The following is a 27385-nucleotide window of genomic DNA, read 5'->3' on the forward strand; positions in this document are numbered from 1 at the left end:
AGCAAACTGGAAATTGAAGGGAAATTCTTCAACCTGTTAAAGAGCACTTGTAAAAATCCCACAGCTACCATCATATTTAATGGCAGAGATGAATGCTTTCTCTTTAAAACTAGGAGCAAGAGGGGCGCCTGGGTAGCTCAGTTGGTTAAGCATCTGACTTCGGCTCAGGTCATGATCTCATGGTTGGTGAGTTTGGGCCCCCCGTCGGGCTCTGTGCTGACAGTTCAGAGCCTGGAGCCTGCTTCGGATCCTGTGTCCCTGTGTCCTCTCTCTTTGCCCCTCCCCTGGTCATGCTGTGTCTCTCTTTCAAAAATAAATAAACATCTAAATAAATAAATAAATAAAACTAGGAACAAGGTAAAATGTTTGCTGTCAACACTCCTATTTAACATTGTACTGGAAATCTTAACCAAAGCAGTAAGGCAAGAAAAAGAAATAAAAGACAAAAGGATTAGAAAGGAAGAAATAAAACTGTCCCTGTTTAAAGATGACATGATTGTCAATGTAGGAAAACCCAAGGAATCTATCCAGAAAACAAACCAACAAAAATCCTGTGACTAACATGAATACAGCAAGGTTACAGGATATACAGCCAACACCCACAAATCGATGTCATTTCTGTATATTAGCAATGTATAATTGGGAACCAAAATGTACCAGCCAATACCATTTACAAATAGCCCAAAGAAAAATGAAATAGGTTTAAAGCTAACAAAACGTGTACAGGATTCGTATGCTGAAAACTGCAGAACCGCTAAAATGTAATTTGTTTGGTATATAAACCATTTATTTTCAGTTGTCATCAAGATTTCTCTGCCTTTACTCAAATTCCTTTCAGGACAGATCCAAAGAAGCAAATCATATTTTCATACATTACCTTCATCCATGTTGTATGAAATAGATGTACCAGTAGGCTTTTTAAAAATAATTTTAAGTTTTTGTTCTTTTTCTGACATCAAGGATCAATCATATTCATCATGTGATTTGAAATTGAATTTCATATTCCATCTGCACATTCATCTTTGTCAATAGCCGCTTAGGAACCATTATAAATATGTTACCCAGTATTGCTCAACTCCTGCTCTGCATGTCAACTGTGTGATTGGTTTTTGAATTTCAGTCGAAAGATACAAATGATACACATCTTTTAAAAACCTTAATTGAATATTGCCTCCTTTCATATCACCCTTTCTGTTGGTTTGTGATTTTTAGTTTTCCTCATTTTAAGATTTTTAAAGTTTATTTATTTTGAGAGAAAGAGAGCCAGCACAGTGGGGGAGGGGCAGAAAGAGAGAATCCCAAGCAGGCTTCACGCTGTCAGCGGGGAGCCCGATATGGGGTTCGAACTCAAGAACCGCAAGCTCAAGACCTGAGCTGAAATCAAGAGTCAGACGCTTAACCGACCGAGCCACCTAGGCACTCCTTGTGGTCTATGTGTCTATTCATTGTAAAAAGGTATTGTTTATACTACCAGTGCACGTATGTTTATTATTTAATGAAAAAAGGCTTATAACGTTAATGCCTGAAGTTCATATGAATATCCTTAATGTTGTGTATCCCCAGGGAATTTATTGTAACCTGTTCTTTCTGAGCCCATAACAGATGTTAGTTGTTTTTACTTTCATATTCACACGTAAATACTTTAGAATGTGATTTCCCACACATTGTGGCTCTGTTTACTAAACACTCAAGGCATGGTAACACAAAGAAACACTTCATTTTGATTCTAGGAGCTGATGATCTTCGTAACAAACCTTGACAAAAAAGACATACTGCACACGCTGTTGTGATCAATCATGATCAATGAATGATCAATCACTCAGGGATTGCCTAGCCTTAGAGAACATAAAGCAGTTTAGAAAGGTTAGTTATTCTACTCAGCATCGTAATTCAATGACCTAGACAAAGAAATTTCAAATGTGCTGATTAAACTCACAGTTGACAGGATGGCTAATATTCTAGAAAACCAGAATCAAATTCAGAATGATCATTGATACAAGTTGCATTCATTCATTCATTCATTCATTCATAAATATTTGTTTAATTTGGGAGAGAAAGAAAGAGCACACAGGAGGAGCAGAAAGAGAGGGAGACAGAGAATCCCAGGCCGACTCCATGCTGTCAGCTGGGGCATGAGACCATGACCTGAGCCAAAGTCAAGAGTTGGACACTTAACTAAGCCACCTAGGTGCCCCTGAAAAAATTGCTTTTAAGGCAGAGCAAAATTGAAGGTGAATTTCAATATTATACTTACAGACAGAAGAACAATAAAAATATATGAAAAGAATTAACTAGATGGATCTCTTTCCTTTCTATTCAGTAGCTAAAACTTTGGAAATGAAGAAATGACTTGGGTGCTCATTGTTTAATAGTGAGAAAATTGCTCTCCTCCCGTCCTTTCCTACCCTTCTGAATAATGGCAGCCAGTCCAGACCCCTTCCCTCCCTTGCTTTATATTCTAGTGGTTCATCTAGGAAGACTTTCTCCTCACAGTGCTTATACCCACGCTTTCCTGCGTTTAACTGGCCCGACAATATCTGTTTGTGCTTATATTCCCAACAAACAAACTGCTATTACTGTGCTAATTCATCTCTTTCTCTTCTTTGTAATCTAATTTTCAGTTCCTGATTTCCAGTTATTGCTAACAGTAATGGTAAAAGAAAGATTCAGGGGCACCTGGGTGGCTCGGTCGATTGAGCGTCCGACTTCATTCAGCTCAGGTCAGGATCTCACGGTCTGTGAGTTTGAGCCCTGCATCGGGCTCTGTGCTGACAGCTCAGAGCCTGGAGTCTGCTTCGGATTCTGTGTCTCCCTCTCTCTCTGCCCCTCCCCTGTTCATGCTCTGTCTCTCTCTCTGTCAAAAATAAACAAATATTAAAAAAAAATAAAAGATTCCTCAGAAGCATAATGATCACAAACTTAATAATAAATTATTACTATTGAGAAGGAGGGGGAGGGGACAATAAAAAGTCCATCTCATTCTGTCACTTAAGATCTACGTGGAATCTTATCTTTATATGTTACATTAAAGCACTTGTATGACAGCAAGCCCTTCCTGTGCCAGGAACAGTTCTCTATACTGTACATGCTGAACTCATTTAATTCTTAACCACAATCCTGAGAGGCAGGTCCTGTGGGTAACGAAGCCATGTTTACAGACAAAGCTCCCAGGAGTTAAGGTCAATTGCCCAGGCGACGCCTGGCTGGTAAATGCAGCCTGAGGTCTAACCCAGATAGTCTGGCTCTAGGCTGAGGCTGCATACCTAAAACTGCCACTCATACAGCCTTGCCACCAGAATGGAGATTGAATATCGGTCACAGCGGTCGGAGGGCGGGGGGAACAGTCAACAGTCTTGAAATGGCTGGCAGTGGGTCTTGTTGAGAGGGTTAAAGGGATCTGGGTTGTGCGGTTCAGGGAGGAGAAAATACCAGCAGTAAGTTAATTGGGTTTCAAACCTATAAAGGATTGCTTTGAAGAAAGTAATGTTCTGTGTCCATTGAAGACTGTGTTGAAAGGACACACACGCAGTGAGCCAGATCAGGAGTACTTCACGTTGGGCTTGAGGAGTCCTGTCTTGCCATTAAGTCTGAGGAATAATAAATCGGGAGGCTGTGAAGATTTGGCACAAGAGAGAAATCTAGAATGGGTTGCCATTCAAGGTGGCCGTGGTTTAATTGACTGTGACTGTAATTTCCCCCATTTAATATTGAGCAGATACGTTTCTTCATTCTTAATCTAATGCTCCCTAAGACAGTAATAGAGTTTTAGAACTGAGGACAGGTAGTTCAGCTCCGTATTTTACAGACCAGAAATTATTATTTAAATTTTTTTTTTAATTTTTTTTTTTTAACGTTTATTTATTTTTGAGACAGAGAGAGAGACAGAGCATGAACGGGGGAGGGGCAGAGAGAGAGGGAGACACAGAACTGGAAGCAGGCTCCAGGCTCTGAGCCATCAGCCCAGAGCCTGACTCAGGGCTCGAACTGTGAGATCATGACCTGAGCTGAAGTCGGACGCTTAACCGACTGAGCCACCCAGGCGCCCCATTATTTTAATTTTTTAAAATATATATTTATTTGGGGCAGGGGAGAGGCAGAGAGACACAGAGACAGAATCGGAAGCAGGCTCCAGGCTCTGAGCGGTTAGCGCCGAGCCTGACGTGGGGCTCGAACCCACGAACCGTGAGATCATGACTCGAGCCAAAGTCAGATGCTTACCCGACTGAGTCACCCAGGTGCCCCCAGAACCAGAAATTAGATGTGTGTTATCATAGGACTACCTGCTAAGGGCCTGAACTGAGTTTTAAACCCAGGTCTCGGGGCACCTGGGTGGCACAGTCGGTTAAGCGTCCGACTTCAGCCAGGTCACGATCTCGCGGTCCGTGAGTTTGAGCCCCGCGTCGGGCTCTGGGCTGACGGCTCAGAGCCTGGAGCCTGTTTCCGATTCTGTGTCTCCCTCTCTCTCTGCCCCTCCCCCATTCATGCTCTGTCTCTCTCTGTCCCAAAAATAAATAAACGTTGAAAAAAAAAAAATTAAAAAAAAAAATAAATAAACCCAGGTCTCCTGAACACTGTGTCCAGAGTGCAGGCTGCTTTTTGGGGCAGGGTGGTGGGGAGGGGTGATAGTGACAGAAGAGAGTACTTTGAGAACTGCTGTCTCATACAGTGGGATTGCTGTGTACTGAAGGGGGAGGCAGTGTAAGTTTCACTAATTCATGAACTCTCCTTTTTCTTTGTGTAGTATGAACCCAGAGGACCTGGTCGGCCCTTGTACCAAAGAAGAATCTCATCTAGCTCAGTCCAGCCTTGTTCTGAAGAAGTAAGCACTCCTCAAGACAGTCTTGCTCAGTATAAAGAGCTTCAGGACCATAGTAGCCAATCTTCTTTCAACTTTTCATCCCCGGAGTCCTGGGTAAACACCACCTCATCTACCCCCTATCAGAACATTCCGTGTAATGGACCCAGCAGGACAGCTCAACCCAGAGAGTTGATAGGTAAGACAGAATTGGTGCGTTGTTAAAACTGCAGTTTTTGACTACTTGGCTCCTGGATATTTATGGAGTTTTTCTTCTTCTTCCCGCGCCCCCTCCCTCCCCCCCCCCCCATTTATATTATTATCTTTGAATCATATTTAATGCTCAAAGTTCGTAGGTGTGTCTCAGGCCATACAGTGTTGTCCATATTTATGGTCTGAAAGGGAAGTAGATCTGTCTCTGGGGAGCTCATCGATTGGATCATTTTTACCTGTGCACATGAATGAAAGAAGTAATGGAATTTGAATTTCTAAATTTAATTCTAATTCTAATTTAATCTAAATTCTAAATTTAAATTTCTAAATAGAATCACCTTTGCTTGGGAAAAGTTTGTTTTCTGGATTTTGTTTTTTGTTTGCTTGCTTGTTTTCTCCCCAGGATTAGGGGCGGGAGTTGGTTGGGTCAACATCAGTTTCCAAGGATTTATCGTCAGTAAAGTCATTGACAGTTTGCTATACAGTAGAGTTTGGCCACGAGAGAAACCAATAAAGTCCAGCATGTTGAGATTTAGAAATCCTGTATTATTTCCTTATATTCTAATGAACTGAGAAATCTAAAGCTTCAAGAGGAAAAAAAAAAAAAAGGCATAGAAAGGCATTGGAATGGACAAGGCTCTTGTGTTGTTGGGTAGGAAGTCTAAAGTCTTTAGCCTTGAATGCAGATAAATGCACTTTTATCCTTTCTCTGTTCCCTCTTTTTTAAAAGATATTAAATGTACGGAAACAAATGATACTGTTTGAGTTCTCTAACCTGTAGCCTTCTCTTTGTAGGCTGTAGACATTGATCTTTTTTTTTTTTTTTTTTTTAATTTTTTTTCAACGTTTATTTATTTTTGGGACAGAGAGAGACAGAGCATGAACGGGGGAGGGGCAGAGAGAGAGGGAGACACAGAATCGGAAACAGGTTTCAGGTTCTGAGCCATCAGCCCAGAGCCCGACGCGGGGCTCGAACTCACGGACCGTGAGATTGTGACCTGGCTGAAGTCGGACGCTTAACCGACTGTGCCACCCAGGCGCCCCTAGACATTGATCTTTGTGAATAAGCCTGTGATCTTTGTTGGGTGAATTTCTGCCCTGGTAGCCTTAATCTTTGTATTGGGATTTAATTTTGTTCATTCTTAGCATGTGAATCTATTGTTTCTGCAACTGGCCCATTTTTGAGTATGTACCATACAAACATACTTTTAGAACAATAGACTTGGTAGGACAAAAGCATTAAAAAGATTTTGGTTTTGTTTCCTGGCAAGACACATTGTGATTTTAATTGTTAAGACATTCATTAATACCTGCCATGTATTAATTGAGAAACATCTCATTTACAAAATCAGTAATAAGGAATTTTTTTTGAAGTTTTATTTGTTTATTTTGAGAGTGAAAGTGTGTACGCATGTGCTCAAGTGGGGGAGAGGAGAGCCAGAGAGAGGGAGAGAGTCCCAAGTAGGCTCCATGCTGGATCCCACGAACCACAAGATCCTGACCTGAGCTAAGATGAAGTCTGACGTTTAACTGACCGAGCCACCCAGGTGGCCCTTGTTACTTTTTGGTTGTTTTGTTATAACTTCGTTGTATTTATTTATTAAAAATGTTGTTTTGAATGTTTACTTACTTTTGAGAGAGAGAGACTGACAGAGCGTGAGCAGAGGAGGGGCTGAGAGAGAGGGAGACACAGAATCGGAAGCAGGCTCCAGGCTCCGAGCTGTCAGTACAGAACCCGACGTGGGGCTCAGACCCATGAACCCTGAGATCATGACCTGAGCTGAGTCGGATGCTCAGCCAACTGAGCCACCCAGGCGCCCCTATTATAACTTACTTTAAAGACAACATCCTTCCTCTCTCTCTCTCTCTCTCTCTCTCTCTTTTTTTTTTCCACCTAAATTTTAGGATAACTTTTGGCCAAAATCAATGAAAACCTGACTTGAGCTGATAAGGTAGAAAGTTCCTAAATAACTGTTCAAAGTGCATGTCATTTTATGGTATCTTTTCCACAAATATACAATTACTATTTTGTCATTACTGGTAGACAAATTGTAGTATTCTTTTGTTGAAAGTAACAGTTAAAGTATTAAAAAATGAGCTCAAGACCACAAGTCTTCTGAAGCACAACTATCAGTATTCATTTATTGATTCATTTTTAGAGGAGTGCAGCCATTGCCTGTCGTGGGTCAGAAGGGGAATAATTACCTCATGGGAAATTTTTTTCTGAAGTTTGAGACTTGAGACTTCCTGAAGAAAACTGTTCATGTCATTTTGACTAGGAATTTAAAAGTGGTCATTGTGTCCGATATGGCCATATTTTCTCAATATTCATCCCGAGAGCAAAGAACCACGTCTTTGACCTTCTTGAACGTTGGATTTCCCATTTTGTCACTGATCGCACTTCCAAGTTCTCAGTGAATGCCTGCTGACTAAGGAGATAATGAAAATAGGTCTTGTGCCCATGAGGTTGTGGGTGGTCCAGTCACACGGCTCAGCCTTTACACCTGGTGATGTCAACCGGGCCGCCGGATAGGCTTCACTTCTCCCAACATACGGATGTGTTTGAGTTCTTTTCACTTATCTTGGGGACCGTACGTAGTACTCTATCAGACATTCCCTATTAACGTACAGATGAAAATTTAAGATGAGATAGACAACATTGAATAACATCATTGGTTGTCAGATTAGTAATAGTTTTAAAGAATAGTTTCTCTTATCTGGAATATATGTGGTAAGTCATATTTATAAAAATCTTGAACTCATGGTTAAATAAGAATGTAGGCATTAAGTTAGAACTGTTTTGTATGGATTATTTGGTTGAAAATATTTAATTGTTGTCCTGAAAATGAGAACATGGTTAAATAATAAATCTTAGTAAAGTAAGTAAAAATAGTAAGTTCTTGAACAATCAATAAGATGTTTATTTTATGTATTGTGTTAGACAGTACAGTCTGCTGTTATATTGAAATATTTGGTGAGGTTTTTCTTTTTTTATGTTGTAAGTTTTTATTTAAATTCTAGGTAGTTAACATGTAGTGTAATGTACATTTCAGGAGTAGAATTTAATGATTCATCATGGTATGTTTGTTAAACTAGTGCTTTTAAAAGCATTTTTCCCCCCACAGAAATCAATGACATTTAGATGGAGAAGTGGTAAATGTTCTAGAAAGATGTTAGGTAGTTTAAACTAATTTTGAAGAATTTTATGAATTTTTAAAGGTTTTTTTGTTTTGTTTTGTTTTTTGTTGTGTTTTCAGTTTAGTTATTCATTTTGAGAGAGACAGAGACAGCACGAGCAGGGGAGGAGCAGAGAGAGAGGAGACAGAATCCCAAGCAGGCTCCACAGTGGTTACTTTGGGGCACTTGGGTGGCTTAGTTGGTTAAGCATCTGACTCTCGATTTCAGCTCAGGTCACGATCTCACAGTTTTGTGGGTTCCAGCCCCATGTCAGGCTCTGTGCTGACAGCATGAAACCTGCTTGGGATTCTGTCTCTCTCTCTCTCTCTGTCTCTCCCCTGCTCACACATGCTTGCTTGGTCTCTCTCACTCACTCTCTCTCTCTCTCAAAATAAATAAATACACATTTAAAAATAAAAAATAAAAATGAGAGGTTACTTAAATAAGTTATGAAGTATCTGTGTTATATGATGTGGTTAGGAAAAAACACCAACTTAAGGCTTATCTCTGGTATAACTGACTTCTCTTCCTCTTTGGCCTTTTCTGTAACTTTCAAATTATCCTCAGTGAATGTGTATTATGATTATAATCCAGTACAATGTCAGTGAGGGAGAACAGAATTTACCACCCCCAAACATGCTCTTTGGCATAAAGATTATTTCAGGATGATTATTTTTAAGAAACTACAGACACAGAAGCTCTGAAAACTGGGTGAAAGTTACCCTTTGGTAAGAGACGTTTTACATTTACAAGGGAGGTCTCTATTTGTAAGAATGTCTCCCTCTCTGCACCAGGAAGAGGATCGTTGTAAATTTCTAGAAACTATCGATGGAGAAAACAATTTACCCTTAAGTTAACTTACCCTGCATAACAACCTTGTTCACTGTGCTTTTCCTGGTATCCTCACGTAACTGCGTCACACACCCAAGATCTTTTGTCTTTAGCTGGACATGTCATTTTAGTTGCTGGTTTGGGCCATTTCAGGGAGTTAATTCGGTTTTCCTGGATCTCCCTCATGTATACAGAAGGTATACATGTTTATTAAACATTTGTTTGTTTTTCTCCTGTTCAGCTGTCTTACTGTAGGGACTGTCTCAGACAAGAACCTAGAAGAGTAGAGGGAAAATTATTTAAACATTTAAAGGATTGGAAAAAGCAGTGTTTGAGAGTAAGTCATGGTTTAGTGGACAATAAAATTAGGAAGAGTGGGGTCAAATTTTATTTTATTTTTTTAATGTTTATTTACTTTTTGAGAGACTGAGCACAAGCAGGGCAGGGGCAGAGAGAGAGGGAGACACAGAATCCGAAGCAGGTTCCAGGCTGTGAGCGGTCAACACAGAGCCTGACACGGGGCTCGAACCCACGGACCGCGAGATCCTGACCTGAGCCGAAGTCAGACGCTCAACCGACTAAGCCACCCAGGCGCCATTATTGTTTTTTTTAAATTTACATCCAAGTTGTTAACATAAAGTGTAATAATGATTTCAGGAAAAGAATTTAGTGATTTATCTCTCACATATAACACCTAATGCTCATCCCAACAAGTGTCCTCCTTAATGCCCCTTGCCCATTTGGCCCATCCCCCCACCCACAACCCCTCCAGCAACTCTCAATTTGTTCTCTGTATTTAAGAGTCTCTTATGGTTTGTCTCCCTCCCTGTTTTTATATTATTTTTGTTTCCTTTCCTTTATGTTCATCTGTTTTGTATCTTAAATTCCACATATGAGTGAAGTCATATGATACTTACCTTTCTCTGACTGACTTATTTCACTTCGCATAATATACTCCAGTTCCATCCACGTTGTTGCAGATGGCAAGATTCCATTCTTTTTGATTGCCAAGTAATACTCCATTGTAGAAATACTACATCTTTTTATCCATTCATCAGTCAGTGGACATTTGGGCTCTTTCCATAATTTGGCTATTGTCGATAGGGCTGCTATAAACATTGGAGTACATGTCCCCCTTTGAAAAAGCACTCTTGTATCCCTTGGATAAATACCTAGTAGTTTTAGTTGCTGGGTCACAGGGTAGTTCTGTTTGAGTGGGGTCAAGTTTTAAAGGATGTTAAAAATTAGATTACATATAGGAAATGTGAAGTAAAATTTATAGTTGTTTCTCCCCTACCTTACCCTGTGTTTATTTATATATTACAAGAAAAGAGAGCATTTTTAAGAAATGGAATCGAGTGTTACTATTACCTAGGTTAAAAATAAAAGGTATTTTGACCAGGAGTCAGCATATACAGCTCCTTTTTATGTAAGAAAGAACGTGTAAGTTCCCATATTCAGAGTTGAGCAGTTAACATATTAAATATCAAGGTGTACCATTATAAAATTAGTTTTGCGAAGCAAACCTTCAGGTTTGACCTTCCGTTCTTATACGTTAGCTATTCCAGTTTACGTAGTCAGGTCTTTTGCAAGCGTTGATAAGATTCAGAAGTTTGATTCGATGTGTTGTGACTTCAGCGTTCTGTGGCAGAACTTGACTGTCCCCAGGGCCGTACCGTCACGGAGCTCCTGGGGACGAGAGCCAGTTGTGACACGCCGAGCTAACGAGATGCGTCAGCGTTGCCAGGCGTGCCCTTAAAGCCGTGTCGCTCTTCTCCGCTTCTAGTTCCACCACCCAAGACCGTCAAACCCCCTGAGGATCAGCTGAAGTCCGAGAGCCTCGAGGTGTCCAGTTCCTTCAACTATAATGTGCTGCAGCATCTCGGCCAGTTCCCCCCACTCATGCCCAACAAGCAGATCGCGGAGTCGGCCAGCAGCAGTAGCCAGCAGAGCTCGGGGGGCAGCAAGCCCGCCATGTCCTACGCCAGCGCTTTGCGGGCCCCTCCCAAGCCCAGGCCCCAGCCTGAGCAGGCCAAGAAGAGTAGCGACCCTCTGTCTCTGTTCCAGGAACTCAGCCTGGGGAGCTCATCAGGCAGCAATGGCTTTTACTCCTATTTTAAATAATCACTTTTTTTTCCCCCTCCAGGGCGAATGTTTTGATTTCTGTTTATATCAATAGAATTAAGATAGTTGGACTTCCTCTATAGATGCACAGTTCCCTTTGTTTTAATATTAAATATGTTCTCACTTAATTGCTTTGCTGCTAGACTTGCAACTAATTTTTTAAAAGTATATTCCATTATTTTGCATTTTTGACGTGTCTTTTGACAGCTTTTATGTAGAATAAAAAATATTTTTAAATTTGTGTATTGTTACATATGTTTGCATCAAGCTAGCAGCTAAGAGTTAATTGTGCAACTATAAAAAAAAAAAAAGAAAAAAAAAAACTTTGTCTAAAATGTATTTAAAAAGAAAAAAAATTGTAAGTAGCATTTACATTTATTCAATAATATTACCATATGCTGGGTTTCTGTACCAGAAATGGCCAGTTGATGTACAAATGTATGTTATTTTTGCTTAAATTCATTTAAAATTTTTTAAAATAAAGGGGCAGCATCTTCTAAATACTTTAAGTTTTATCAGTTTTTTGTTTTTTTTTTTTGTGACAAGATGCTGCATTCTAAAACTTTTATAGTTTTAGACTCTGTATGATGTGCTGTTGTAATCTCCATCCACTGTAGGATAGAGTTAAAGGCATTCTTTGCAGATGTATCTTGTATGCCACTGTTTTTTGTAACATGAAAAAACATTGGCATAGTTAGTTATTTTTTGGACAAGCTGTACTTCCAGCTTGTTTTTAACGTTAATTTGATAGTGTGTGTGTGTGTGTGTGTTTTTTTTTTTTAAACAAATCATGAAGCTGAAAAATTTTTAGGATTGTTGGTGCTTAGTAGACTTGATAACTATTTTAAAAATGCGTGAATTTAGTAAAATCCTTTTTTTCTCACTATGCATGTGTAAATGTTTGTAATCTGGCTTTCTCCCCCCCTCCCCCCAGTGGTATAAAGAATTGTGCCGCTTTAAGGTTTGTTTTTTTTTTTTCCCCCCTCCAGTAAAAATTTTGGTACCTTATTTGATGTTTACATTAAAATGTGACATTATTCATGGCAATTCAAATATTTTGCTAACTGTTTTGTTTGAGGAACATCATTAAAAAGAAATCTGATATTTGTCCAACATGTATCAAAATTCATCGAAATCTGGGGCAAAAAACTACCCTTGTTTTTCATGTCTTTCGATTCTTATAATCCCACTGAACTTGTATAAAAACATAAAATTTAAATAGCCATCTTAAATATTCTACAGTCTAAAAATTGTTTTCAGTGAACTTTGGTAAAATCCAAAGCAAAACATTTACCCTCTTAAAACTTGTGGTCTTCTAACACCCTTGAAACAATGCGTGTCCTTCTTGTTTTCCTGATTGGGTGGTCCTACTTTTTATACTTCAGAGAAATCTTGAAACTACAACATAACTTTTTTGTTGTTGTTCTTTTTGTTTGGTTTGGTTTGGTTTTGGTTTTGTTTTTAAATAACGTAAGGTTCGGAAACATTGCTGACGAACCAGTGAATCCTGATGATCCATTCAAAAATAGTTTTTTTGGAGGACTACTTTTGGATAGGCCATCTTGTATTCACAGTACAATTTTTGAAATGGGGTTGAAAAGTGGTGACAGGGTTAAAGAAAACTCCTCACATCTCCTCTATGACTGGAGTTTTATTGCTGTTGGCCAGCTCCAACTCCCTGTAATCCTTAGACAATTTAGGAGAAGAGAACGCCTTTAGTTAAGGGTTAGTGAGCCTGCAGGAAAAGGAGAACACCTGTTTTCTTCAGCCCTTTCTGCTCCAAGTGGGTGCACATCATTTGTCTGCGGCTTCCGTTTATGGGCTGTGAGTCTCCATGTGAGGCAGTGGATGGAGACCTGTGGACTGTAGACGTGTTAATGGTTAGTATAAATCACAGTTGGAAAACAGAGCCAGCAACTTACGGCACCACATTTTCTCTGTCTGATGTCAGACCGCCACCTTTAACTGTGTCACATTTTGCTCAACGTAACTTTAGTCACAAGAAGTTTTTGTATTTCGACTCAGTGACGAAACGCAAGATAGAGCCCAAATTAAAATCAGATCTTCCTGACGGGAGGATGTCTCTGAACAATAATTTTTTCATCCGTGATTCTCCCCCACAATGCAAGTCAGATAAATGTTTCAGAGCATTTTGATAATTACGAAGACAGAACTGGCATGTCAGGGCTTTGAGTTAATTCCTTGTCATGGAGTCATTGCCTAATTTTCTGTTTTCCATACTTGAACCTTTAAAAAATATCAGTTTTAACTTATTTGTATTTATATTTAAAGAGGTCAGGTGCACACCCCACCACTTTATATAAATATACTGATGTTGGAGGCTTGGGATAAGGAAGCTGCTGAGTTGTCGTGACACCCCTGTTCTAAGAAGTTATTTCCAAAAAACTAAAAACAATAGCTACTTACTAGTTCCTTGCTCTGCTGCGTCCCAGTGTTCCTCCTTTCCTGATAGTTCTTAACAACCGGTCAAGTATTTGGATATTGTTTCCATCTACTGCCCTTGTAGATTCAGTTTTGAATGTGTCTTCTAACACATTTACTCTTCCTCAGTGTTTCTTACTGCCATCTTTCCAGCTGAGCTTTGAATCTGTCATTTACGCGCGTGTAAAGTGTTGCAATGATCCTGATTGAGTCTTACCGGGGGAATCATTGTAAGTTTCTGTGGAAACGAGGCGTGGCTCATGCTGTCTGGATATTCCTTGGGTAGTAGTTAGCAAATGCACACAAAGCAGACTGAGAAAACAGCTTATGTGCTAGTTTCATCCTTAGTGTTCAGACGGAACTTTTTTTTTTTTTTTTTTTTTTTTTGAAGAAACCTTGATGTTAGCTCTTGGATGATGCCAAGTATTACCAGCTTCCTTTTCTTCTAGTACTGATTTCTTTTAAGTGAAGTTAATTGTTCACATGATGTCTTTCTACTTCTTTGTTCTTTGTATCACTCTGAGGTGTTTCCTTTTTCTTGCCAGAACTTTTTTTTTTTTTTTAATTCATCTCGCTTTTTAATTTCAGTGCTGCTTGAGATTTTCTTTTTTTTTTTTTTTTACCTTAAAGAAATTCTTTTGGCTGATAGAATTTGTAGAGTGTCTGTGCTGAAGTTTTTTTTTTTTTTTTTCTTTCCTGATCTAACAATGATTTTATTTAAGATTTGAAAAACCTCATGATTCAGTGTAATGTGGATATTTTCTGGTGTTGCTTTTAAAAGGGGCTTTGGTTGCCATTTTGGCACATGCTTTGCCAAACTGTTATAGCAGAGCTTTGTTTCTGATTAATCAGTAGTTAATTATTGACCATTTAAACTAACATGACCTTAATGTTCCTTTCCTCAGACAGATACGCTTTCTATCCAGGTCATTTTGTATATGCGAAATAACAAACTGCTTTGTGTGGTTTTTTTCATGAGAGATCCTAGAATAAGTTCAGGTTGAATGTAAACATCAATTGGTCTTTTCAGTTCAAAGAATTGCAGAATAAGTAAAATACGCAGAATTCCCACTGAATAAGCGTTATCTAATTCAACATAGCAATCTCCAAGACCTATTTGTAAAAATAGTTTCCTTGTTGATGGAGGCATTGAAATTGCTGAGAAAGCTAACTGAATTTCCTCGCTTTGAGATAGGTAACATATAGTAGTATCTTGTTCTAGTGTAGTTACTTTACGTGTTTAGTATTTTTCATGTATATACATCTCGAGAGCAACGAAACTATAAGCATATAAGAATGTATCTCTAGCTACTTTGGCTAGAGAGAGCCACCCATGCCTGAGATCCAGGGTGTGAACAAACAATTTCAAGATAAAAAGAAAATTAGATTGACTGAAATAGTTGTTTAAAAAGACACCTGTTATACTTGGATAACGTTTCATATTGGAGTTGTCCTTAAAAAGGTAATCCCAGAAAAAGTTTAAGAATACATGATTGAAACCTTAAATATATTGATAGATACAGATTGCTGCCTTAAAGTGTTGTTTAGGCTACCATCCACTTCTTGTTTTCTTCTAGCCCCACAAAGGTAGTAATTTGTCCTTTATGATTTACCATGATTTGTAATTATTTCTTGTGAGCCATCCCCCTAACATACAAAAACCCTGAATTTCTACCACCGCCATATGTGTCTTCCTAAATCTCAAAGTAAATGTGTTAATAGATCTGATTTTTCTCTCCCTTCTTTGCCACAATCGTTAGAAATAATGGATAATGTTCTACGATTTCTTGTTCAGAATATCACCTAGTGATGTCGTCTTTTCATAAAGATACGGACCGCCATGAAAGAGTAAGTGACATGCTAGTCTTCAAAGTGCTCGTTATATTAGGCGTCTCGAATTTCCCTTCTACTTGAAGTTGGATGTTTATTTGCTGAGATTTTATTGTAAAGCTGCTAACTTCACACTTACTACTTTCATACATCTGCTTAATTAGCAATTTCAAGACCATTGTTAAAAGGAGTGAATCTTACTAACGTTTAACATTCTTCTAAGACACATTCAGAAAATGTTATTACTTTCAACTAGAATACCAGATATTAAAAAGGAGACATTTTTAGTGTAACATTTAAAATTTTAGAAATGATGGGAAATACCTACTTTGGAATAAACTTTAAGGAAACAGTCACAGGAGTTTCTTAAATTTTTTTGAAGGGAGGTACCTGATAGAAGAATCTAGACTTAGTAATGTGAGCTGTGGTTAAATCCCAAACCCAGTTATACAGTAGTCTAAAGCTTCTAAAACTGAAGCGTGAAGAAAACCCAGAGACATTCATATACGTATAGTTTCAGTAATCAGAGTATTAGACCAGACTTTATTTGCAATTTGTTCAACAGAGAGATTTTATTTTGATACAAATATTAAGCATAAAGCATAGTAAGTTTTATATAATTCTATGAGTTCATTAAACAATATTATGGAATTTTCATTATGTTCTTGGGGTGTCTTTTTAGCTATTTCTACACCTCATATAGGAGGCCTCTTCTGTATTTTATTTTGCATACTAGCATGTGACTGCCTGCCTTAGAACTATGTCTAGGAGGGGAAATCAATATTACTTTAAAAAAAAAATGGGGTTTTTGAAATGAATTTTTTCATTACTACTTTTTTTGATGTTTGAGAAGTAAAAGGGGGTAGCAAGTTACATAGTTTCAACACAGAAGTCACCCAATAGCATCTGTTTAAATATCTATCCTATTTTAAGATTTTAGAAGTTTGAGCAGGGGAGAGCAGTGATTCTCAAACTTCAGCCGGCATCAGAATTACCTGGAGGTCTTGCTGGAATCCAGATCGCTGGACCCCACCCCAGAGCTTCTGATCCCAGGCTGAAGCCTGATCATTTGCATTTTCAACAAATCGTCAGGTGATGCTGCTGGTCCAAGAACCACACAGTTTGAGAGTCGCTGGTCTAGAGAAAGCCTGAAGGTCTTTCCAACCATGCATTTCTTTCCTCGATGTAAACAACCGATCACTTGAGACATTTTAATAATTCTGATGCCGTGAGTGGAACATTCATGGAGAAAGATTTCTAAGGAGAGAGGAGAGCCTCTGGAGTGGCTGTCGCCACCTCCCCCCCCCCCCCCCCCCCCCCCCCCCCCCCCCCCCCACTGCCGACCCCGCTAGAGGTCTGTGCATACTTGTCCACATCAGGGTTCAGGCCCTCATTCATTTCTGGGGCGAGTTTGGTCTTGTGCACCCTGAAGCCTGGGCTTTGTTCTAGAAGCTGTGCATTTGTTTGGTGTGCTTAGACTTGTTCTTGATCGTACATGTGGAGATGAGAATTGTAAAAGGAAGCCATCAGAACGTCACAAGAGGCACCGAGTACAGGAGGCCCTGTCTTAGGATGGCAGTGACATGGAGCATGGGAAGCAATAGATAATCCCCAAATAATTGTTCGTAGTTTTTATGGCTTTTTTGGTTGGGTGTGGGGGGATGAAGGTAAAGGGTTTGCGTTTCAAATTATGTGTTTCTCAGGTTAACAAAGTTATTTTGGATTCTCTGCCATGCCGGCAGGTGTTAGGGGAGCCTGAAGTGTTGTATATGGCAGAAAATTGATGATTGTTTCTGATTACTTTGCTACTTAAAAACAAAAATCCATATATGTTTGCAAAAACAGTCTAGGGGAATCTACCAGCTACACAGCATGAGTTATTCATAAACCATAGGTGCACATGTATGAACAAGTTATTTTTGAGAAAGAAACTGTCTATGATACAATAAATCTGACAAGTCTTTTTAAAATTCATATATTACTGTCATTGTTGTTAATATTCCCCCCTGGACTGCAGCTTGAGGGGTATCGGGCTCTGCCTCTGGTTTTTTGTTTGGCTTTGAATTAACTGAGATACTAGAAAGAGAAAAGATATTTTAAGGTAATAGATTATAGAATGGCTTAGATGTAGAAGCGCGCATGATAAGCCTCCCAGAGCGCACAGCTTTGGAATTCTTCAAACACAGTACTTCCTCCTTGAAAGGCTCGATTACCTTCAGTGGGGATTGTTTCTACGTTCAGCACAGGTTACTCTGTCCATTTCCAACTCACAGGGAGCTTCGGTTTATTTACATTTTGCTTTGCACGATGCCTTGTCTACAAAGACCTCTTTCTGTCTTTCAGTAGGTCAGAGGGCTCTTGTGTCCAGGTTGAAGTCCCAACGTGTGGGCTCCACCTGAACACGCTTCTCAGTCCCCGCCCCCGCCCCCCCCACCATATGGAGGAAGGTCTTGGATTTCCATATATCCAGACCATGCCTGCTTCCTGTCAATCCATGTATATGACATTGTACTGTATTCGCTTTCTGTGCCAGTCATCTGACCTGATTCTTTGGAACCCATGAAGGTACTGGTTATATGTAGTAGTTGTATCCTAGGTAAAGATGGTGATTAAAATACCTCTCCTCTAAATTATAAAGGTAATGGGTTTTGCATTTTATTAAATGGGTCCTGTTATTAGTAACAGGTGGTGGTTTTTTGTTTTTTTTTTTTTTTAATGCTTCAAAAAGTACAGTTCTTGTTCAGCTAACTTCATACAATCAATTACTTAGCAAGTTCATACCGGGTCTTACTTCGTCAGGTCTTCCAGAAGGGAGGCTAGATACGAGATGGTCTGTTTCCACCTCTTCCAAGGACCAGTTGTGCAACCGTCGAATAATCATAATTTCTGGAAAAATTATAACAATTATTTTTTTTTTCTTCGCAGTTAACGATACCTCACATCTGAGAGGTTCTAATACCTAAAGAGTTTATCCTTAAAAGTGAAAATGACTTTGTACCATAAAATAACCCCAAACCCACTCTCTAGGGTCTTTACTTTCTTCTTCTTTCTTTTTTTTTTTTTTTTTTTTTTTTCCCAATCGTTTTCTTTTCTAACTGGGTTTTGGAATTACTTTAGCTACTTTGGTTCCTTAGAACAAGTTTTCCATTTGGGGGCGGGGTGGGGGGGGGTTACAGTTCTTACATTGTGATCATTGTCTCAGTGAAGTTCTTTTGTCTTAAAAGATTCATGGTAACAAAATGTATTTTACTGCTACAACTAAAATGTATTTATAATAAAATGCCTTTTTAATAATTTGGAGATTTGTTTATTACGTGTGAATTGCACTTCTCTGCTTCCTTTTATGATCAAAGGTCTGACTGCAGTTAGGCGCAGCACTCTGCCTTTATCTAGGATACTAATCAGTGAAACTAGCCCAGAGTAACAACTCAGTGTTAATTTGTAAAATTCAAACTAGTTTCTGGAAATTTGCAACTTCACTTAAATCTCTGAACCCCAGCAGGAGTAAAGGCCTAAAGGCTTAAGGTGTTACCTGCAAGGGATCGGCGAGAAAACGCGCCCTTCTCGAGTTGCAGGTCAACACAGACCTAAGTAATCGGGAAAAAATCACCAACGTCACTTGTTAATGCTGGGTTTGTGCAGCCCAGAATTTATTTCGGAACTCGTAAACCTAATTTATGTCAGTACACTGTGTGGGTATAATAACACACTGCACAGTGGTGTGACAGGCATTAATTCAACCCACCCCCAACCCCAAAATGCTGGCTGTGCAGAAAATTGCCCTGAGTCAGGGTCTTAGTTTTGTTGGGGAAATAATTCTTTGCATTGGCCATGATGTGATTTTGAGAAGCATTAGCAGGTCACAGAATGTTTTGTGTGCCCTGGCTATTTTATTTTTAACATCCTGTTAATGTGGCACCATAAATCTAACTTGAATATACTGTGCCTGAAGTTTGTAAATTAAGTGGATAGGGCCATCATCCTTTCCTAAGGACAATGCATAATCCTTCCTCATAGCCGCGAGTCAGTTTTTAAGCTAGGGATCGTGTTTCTTTGAGTTGGATTGGTACGATACGACATACATCATCTCTGGGTTTTGGAAAGAGAAACGCTTCTTTACATATAAACCAAATGGATTGGGAGGACTCCCTGAGCTGCTGTCTGCTCTAGATGAAGTAACCCAGGCTCCATCTTCACTGGGGAAATGGAAACGACTCTCAGGTGTGAATCCCTATGCCCCATCGGTGCTCCCCAAAGCCTTTTTCTGAGAATGATAGGAGTGCGAAAGTTGGTGAGAAAATGTAATTTCATCCAAACTGCAAGGTGGGGCCGTTGTGTGTGGAGTGCAGGTCAGGCACAAAGATGGCAAGTTGGCTTGGTGGAGGGAGAGCTGGAATGGGCTGGTTACACTTCAGCATCCAAATACCCCTGTGGTTGGTTTTAAGCAGCTGAAGGTCCCTCCTTCTGAAATGGACTCTGCTGCTTGACTTACACAGTGTTGTCCAAACAAAGCACTTCCCTAGTGGATGGAAATCCCTTTCTTCAGGTTTGAGGAACCCCGTCATTTTATTTTTTAATTTTTTTAATGTTTATTTTTGAGGGAGAGAGGGAGAGAGCGCGTACGCCCGCGCGTGCGAGCGGGGGAGGGGTGGAGAGAGAGGGAGACACGGAATCCGAGACAGGCTCCAGGCTCTGAGCTGTCAGCAGCACAGAGCTCGATGCGGGGCTCGAACTCACCGGGAGATCATGACCTGAGCCGAAGTCGGGCGCTTAACCGACTGAGCCACCCAGGCGCCCCGAGGAACCCCATCTTGATTGCATTGCCTCTCAGTCCATCCTACCAACTGCAGCCAGAGTTCCTTTTCTGAAACAGTTCTAGTCATGTCACTTTTTTTTTTCTTTTCTGAGACACCCCCAGTGCTTTCCCATCACATCCTGAATTTCTTAGCTGGACTTTGGAGGCACCCCTCTTACCCCCTGCAAGTCTTATCCCCAAGTACTGCACACAGCAGACTAAATCAGGCCACTCGCCCTTCCTTCCCTGGATGAGTCCTTGACTTTTTTGGAGTATGCCTTCAGCATACTGTGTATTACAGGTAGGAGTTTGTGAGTTTCTGGGTGGCAGAGACCATGTCCTACGACCTCTAAACCTACTGGCCCTATGCCTTTTGCATCGCAGGCCCCCGGACGCTTGCTGAACTGGCCGGTTCTCAAGCTTGGATTGAGAGAGGAACTTCAAACTTCACCTTCTCCTCCCACTGACGTCCTTTGCCAGTGCAGTGTGGCCGGACGGCAACTGGGCGGGCGTGATGGCCTTGCGCCGCAGGAGGAGCAAGTTCTCCTGTGCGGTGACGCCCCCACCCGCTCCACACGGCTCCCTGAGCTGTGACAGAGTATTAGCATTTACTGGTATTTTGTGTCTCGCCAGGTGTTACTGCTAGAGCCCGTAGTTTGACAGTTTCACCATGGTTATGTCAATTTTGATGGATGCTGCCTACTTCAGCACGTCCCGGTCTGTAGGCACATACCTACCACGCAGCGTTTCGGGAAAGTGATGAAATGCCCCTTTGTCTGAAGCCAGCTCTGGTTGATTGGAAATCCACAGAGGGAGGTAATTAAATTGAACAGAAGCTGTAGCCTGCAAAATCCGTGGTATTATCTCACTCCTTAGCTCATTAAAACGGGTGCTCTGCAAATTGATTGGAAGCACTGCTTCAGGAAACCGCTGCTTATCCCCCAGAAGAAAGTGGCTCTGGTGAGGTGCTCAGAGGAGCCAGCAAAGGACTCTGGAAGGTGGGTGTGGCTGGCGGGGGCAGGGTGCACGCTCCAGGCTCCCCTGCAGAGGAAACCAGTGGTGTGGTGCTGTTTGCTCACTAATTGAACAGAAACGTAATCGGAGGCATCTGATGACCAGCCTTCTGGGTGTGAGCCGACTGCCTGGAAGTTTGGAGACCTTGCGAGGGAAGCTCGGAAATGTTCTAATTAGCGTTTAGCGTTTTGTCCCCTTGATGTACAGAAGCGCAAGGGAGCCGCAAGGGAAGGGGCTGAAGTCGCCAAGTGGGTGCTTTGTCTCTGCTCTTCTCACCTACCCGCCAGTCAGGTCTTTCATCCGTTTGGAAGCTAGACGGGCCCGGGTTTTCACGAAGCCGAACGGCTGCTCTAGGCTGAGGCTCTTGAGGGTGCAATCCTTTGAGCTGTGTGACCAGGCTTCAAGCTGGTTACGTAACCCCGAGACAGAACGGGGGGATCGTTGGAAGGTGGGTAAGCAAACAGGCTAGATCTGATGGATCAACCCTCCTCAGGACGACTCCTTGGGCCTCTGAGGACCCACGTGATTCCTCCTGGGCTGGTTCCGTAACAGGGGGGAAGGTAAAACTATTTGGGGGGGGGGGGAACATCGTGATCTAGCACACTTGAGAGTAGTTTTGAGCCTTCCAGCAAAACACTCCTGGAAATCTGTTCTTACGGCCTGTCAGCTGGTGTGCTCCAGCCCCGAAAGTCACCCCACCCGGAAGACCTGCCACCACGCGCTCTGTTAGAGCGAGCCCAGCTCGCCGAGTCTCACGAATCAGGCCGAGCGCAGGGGCGAGCCCCTCTGGCTGCGGACACCCAAGGCCAGGGTGCCGGCTCGCTGAGGAACCCTTTCAAGCCCCCCTCTCGCTTCTAGTGGTCTTACTGCTCTCCCCTGTCGTTCCCCGCCCATCTCCTGCTTCCACCGCCTTCTAGCTCGTGCACCTGCTCAACGCGCCAGCGGGTCCCCGGGGCACTGTGTGCGGGCTGCTGTGCGGAGAGTTTGGAAAAAGGAGGCTGGTGCGGGGAAGGTCCTAGCTGCTGGGATAATTCTGAAGAAAATACAGCCCTTCCCTTCCAAGAGTTTATAATCCAGCAAGGCACGAAGACATGATGAATTGCACCCAGTGGGGTAAGTAGCGGGAACGTGAGCCCAGCGTCAAGGGCACAGGAAGGAGGGAAGCATGAATTTTGCATGAGGGGTTGGAGAACATGTCGCCTTGTGATGTCTGAGCTGGGCCCCACTTATTCCACTGGGAATAAATAGGACTTCAGCAGGTTCCGGCAAGGGGGCAGGCCACATGCCCCTCCGTGACGCCAAGATCCACCCAGACCCCACAGCACTTCAGTTTTTTGGGTTTTTTTTTTTTTTTTAATCTTTATTTATTTTTGAGAGAGAGACAGAGTGCGAGCAGGAGAGGGGCAGACAGAGAGGGAGACGCAGAACCCGAAGCAGGCTCCACGTTCCGAGCTGTCTGCCCGGAGCCCCGACGCGGGGCTCGAACTCACAAAAGGCGAGTGCGTGACCTGAGCCGAAGTCGGACAATTAACCGACAGAGCCACCCAGGCTCCCAACACAGCACTTCAGTTGTAAATCATCCGCCCTAGAACTGCAAGTCCCTGAGGGACAGGGCCTCGTTATGCCCTGGTTTAGCCCAGTGTCCGGGAGGCAGTGCTGATCCTCAGTGAGGCAGAAGGAATAATGGTCCCCCAAAGGTGTCCCCATTCTCAGAGCCTGTGAAATATGCCCACATCCGAATCCCCGGGACCTGATACTTTTTGTGGAAAGAGGGACTTGGCAGATGTGATTAAGTTAAGGGTCTTGAGATGAGGAGATTATCTCGGATTATCTGGATGAGCCCAATGTCATCACAAAGGTCCTAATAAGAGGCAGGCAGGAGGGTCAGAGAAATAGATGTGATGACGGAAGGAGAGGTCAGAGGACGCACGAACCGGGAAGGTAGGCGGTCTCTAGGAGCTGGGAAATTCGCATCTGGAGCCGCCGGGAGGAGCCATCTCTTCTGGCGCCTTGATCTTAGCCTTATAAGAATCATTTCAAACCTCTGACCTCCAGATCTGTAAGGGAATAAATCTGTGTTAGTTTTAGCCACTAAGTCTGTGTGATTTGTTACGTCCAAAGGAAATAAATGTAATCAAAAGCACGTATCTGCTTAGGCGAAGGACACCCCTTGTGGGAAAGATGTGAGCCGGCTAGTTGTGTTTGGAAAACCTTTTCTCTCGGTGGCCGGTGAGCAGGACACAAGTGGCAGAGAGGCTGGCCTCGGGCGGCGCAGGGGGCGGCAGGGGAGCAAGACAAGGGCACGGGTTTGGGAGTCATTTCAGAGGCAGAATCTGTGAGGTTGGGCTCGGTGAGCAAGCGAGGGGTCCGTCAACCAACCTACAGCAACTTACGGCTTGAGCGAATGGACAGATAAGGTGCCATCAAAAGGAGGGAACAGGTTTGGGTAAGCAGCCAGAGGTCGGTCGGGTCTGGACTTAGGTGTCTGGGGTGCCCCGGGACACCCCGGGTGCGGGTGCCTGTGGGAACTGACACCTGCAAGGGGAGACGGGCTGGAGACACGGGCTGGGATGGGAGTCACAGGGAGCCGAAGCCCTGGAAAAGAGGGACACTTCTTTTCTTCTCTCTTTTTTTTTTTAAACTATTTTTTATGTTTATTTATTTTTTTTTTATTTGAGAAACAGAGAGAGAAAGCGAGCAGGGGAGGTGCAGAGAGAGAGAGGGAGAGAGAGAGAGGGAGAGAGAGAATCCCAAGCAGGCTCCGCACAGTCAGCACAGAGCCAACATGGGGCTGGAACTCATGAAACGTGAGATCACGACCTGAGCCCAAACCAGGAGTCAGACGCTTAACCGCATGAGCCACCCAGGTGTCCCCGGAGTGATGTCTTAGAAACCGCGATGTGAGACGGAGGAACCAAAGATGGGGGAACTTGGAGACACCCAAGCTTAAGGGGCAGGTAAAAACAGGAACGTTGTAAAAAGAAAGAGAACGAAGGGAGAATATGGGGAATTTTACGAGGGAACAGAGACCCGAAGTACAAAATGCTACGGAAAGGGTCTAGTAGGATGTGGTTGGCGATGGGGAGGTCACGGGTGGCCTCCAGGATGCAAGACGGACGCCATGGCTGGAGAAGTGACGCATGAAGAATTGTTTCAGGACAAGTGTGAGCTGACAGGAGATGGAAGGTGGTGTGGACGATTCCGGCAGGAGGGACGCTTGCTGTCCTAATGCTGTCTCTCTCCCCGCCTGCAATCCCTGCCCTTCAGACGTCTCTCCTCGGGCCCCCTAGGGGTTTGCCTTCGTTAGCACGTCCTTCCTCAAAAACGCTCCCTGGCTGTCCAGAAGATGAGCCAGGGAAACTTTATTTTAAGGAGATCTTTCCTTCTTTCTTGAACTTTTCCAAGGTACGGATGCATGATTCGCTTCATTGAATGTAGCTGGAAGGAATCGTAAAGATCCTCTAATGAAGGTTTCCAAACATTTTAAGCAACAGAATCCTTTTCTCGAACAGTCTACAGTTGAATCTGAATATACATGTAACATGTAAAGTCCGCATTTTACTTTTATAAATTCCTTTTGTCAATACAATTTACAATGGCGTCTTCTTGTAAAATCAATTCATTAGAGCAATCATGACATTCTGAGGAACACGAGCCTTTGAAATTAGAATGTATGAAAGGTACGGTCTCATATCTAAATAAAACCCTAGTTATTTATTTATTTATTTATTTATTATTTTTAATGTTTATTTTTGAGAGAGAGAGAGAGACTGAGTGCTAGTGGGCGAGGGGCAGAGAGAAAGGAGACACAGAATCGGAAGCAGGCTCTGGGCTCTGAGCTGTCGGCACAGGGCCCGATGCGGGGCTCGAACTGAAGAACTGCGAGATCATGACCTGAGCCGAAGATGGAGGCTTAACCGACTGAGCCACCCAGGCGCCCCTACAGTGAATTTTTAAATGTGTAAGTCATGTTTCCTGAGGTGAGGGACCATATAATGTGTAGCCCCAGGGAACAGTAGAACTGGAGGGGACTCTGGTCCCACATGAGCTAGTCTAACTGTTTGCTGGTGAGGAAACTGAGGCCCTGAGAAAGTTCACAGCTGCCCTGGACTAGAACTCACCATCACACCCCAGGTCTGGCACACAGTAGGGCCTCAACGATGAAGGTAATTCAGGGTATACCTCGGCGTGGGAAACTGGCTCAGCGCCCTCATTGATTCAAATGGAATTGATTCAAATGGCAACCCCCCCCCCCCCCCCGTGTTCTTTACCCCACTCACAAACCTGCATTGCTTCTGTCAAAGCAATTTATTGTCCCTCCTTCCCTCCTTGCTGCCTCCTTTAAGGAGCCTACTGTGCACTGGGCCTCCGGTGCAGCAATGGATACACTGGCCAGCTCTGCTCTTTGCAAGCTTTCAGCCTGTGTTGGAAGCAGATCTTGAACGGGGAAATGACAAAGAGTGACGTGTGTCAACAGAGCCTTTGCCATCGAGGCCACGGGGGCTCCTTGGGCGAAGGGATGGAACCAGGTCTTTCTGGTCTCGAGATGTCCTCTATCTGAAGAAGGTGAGAAGGAGAAGCTTCTTTCAACCGTGTTCTTTCCCGCGTCTGCCCGCAGAGGTAAATTTCACTTCTGTGAAACCCACACAGCTGTGGTTCTCTGGTGTTCCTGGAGCCCGTCTCCAGTTTCCTCCCCATTAGACCGAGGGGATTATATATACACCGGCGCCTCCCTGCCTCTCGAACACTTCAGGTCAACTGCATCCTTGACTTCATCAGCTTCGTTAGGGCTTTGAAACACGTAGAGCTTGGTGCCCCTGAGACCCTCCGAAATACAGCCTGCATTTGCTTGCAGCCATAGCATCCCGGGGCAGTGGGGTGGGAAGGGTGTCCGCTGTTTAAGCAGTGACTTGGGAATTTGGTTTTGAGCTCCCTAGGCTCAGAGCCCAGAACTCTCAGCTGTAAATGGTTGCAAATCCCCCACCCTCCATTCCTTCGTGGAGTTACCAGGGCCACTAGTGACGCCACTGGTGGGCGAGCCTAAACCCAAATCAACAAACATCTCCAAGAGGTCGTCGGGTCGTTCCTGTTCCGGCCAAAGGAGAGAGTATCAGCCCTTGTGATGGCAATGATCTCAACCTTCCTCACCATGCAGGAATCGTGCCTCGTTGGGGGGATTAATTTATGGCCTCGGCGGCTGCAAAGGAGTAACACCACGAAATGTGGGCTAGAGGGGACCGTGGGCAGCTGCATCCCGATCACCGGTCACTGGTGTGATAGATATGTCCCACGTCACGGGTTTATGAATACCTTGTCTCTGCTCCAGATCTTTTCTGAAAGTGGGCAGGGAATACATTAGAAATGAATTTGTAAATAAAATATTTGATCAAAATGGGACGAATCACACTGGTGGGGGAAATATTGCCGTAGGCATGTGACGAAAACCTATCTTTATTGAGGCAGCCAGGAAAAATGGAGTTACACAGAGATCCTTGAAAGTTTTGGTCTCAAGGAGGGGCCAGTTAGAACCATACCATTGGCTAGGACCTACTCACTGTGCGTTAGCCAAAGACAGGGTGAGATGTCTCTTTGCCCCCCTGCCCCCCTAGTCACTGGGCAGAGGTCAAGTCGGGGGACTGACTGGTAAAGGCCCCCCTGGTTAGACAGTCTTGGTTCTCAGTCCTGCTCTGGTGCCAGGGAACAAGGTCGCAGGAAGCAAGCCTTTCCCTGCCCTTCAGGTTTCTTTGTACCCTGGGGATGGTTGTGGTTACTTTCCACCACCATGCCAAGCCACGGGAGCATGACACAATAGGAAAAATCAATAATACAGATCCTGTCTTCATGTAAAATTTTGGTACTGTGCTCATCGCGGATATTTTGCAATAATTTTGATTTAGAAAATGTCACACTTGGGGTGCCTGGGTGGCTCAGTAGGTTAAGCATCGGACTCTTGATTCCGGCTCAGGTCACGATTTCGTGGTTCGTGAGTTCGAGCCCCGCGTCGGGCTCTGTGCTGACAGCGCGGAGCCTGGAGCCTGTTTCGGATTCTGCGTCTCTCTCTCTCTCTGCCCCTCCCCTCTTCATGCTCTGCCTCTCTCTGTCTCAAAAATAAATAAACGTTAAAAAAAAAAATTAAAAGAAAAAAAGAAAAGGACGGGTACTGT

General features: G+C 42.9%; 1 protein-coding gene across 7 annotated transcripts in view; it reads left to right on the top strand.

Moving 5' to 3' along the window:
* HELZ (helicase with zinc finger) overlaps positions 1-18706 on the top strand; it is a 163994-nt gene extending 145288 nt beyond the window's left edge. For all 7 annotated transcript variants that reach the window (XM_045489482.1, XM_045489478.1, XM_045489479.1 and 4 more), the window contains 2 exons: positions 4742-4994; positions 10803-18706. In XM_045489482.1, coding sequence (XP_045345438.1) covers positions 4742-4994; positions 10803-11140 — 591 coding nt within the window. In that variant the 3' untranslated portion in view covers positions 11141-18706. The remainder of the gene's footprint in view (positions 1-4741; positions 4995-10802) is intronic.
* The last annotated feature ends 8679 nt before the right edge of the window (positions 18707-27385 follow it).

This window comes from Leopardus geoffroyi, chromosome E1, assembly GCF_018350155.1.
Source record: "Leopardus geoffroyi isolate Oge1 chromosome E1, O.geoffroyi_Oge1_pat1.0, whole genome shotgun sequence".
Taxonomy (NCBI): domain Eukaryota; kingdom Metazoa; phylum Chordata; class Mammalia; order Carnivora; family Felidae; genus Leopardus; species Leopardus geoffroyi.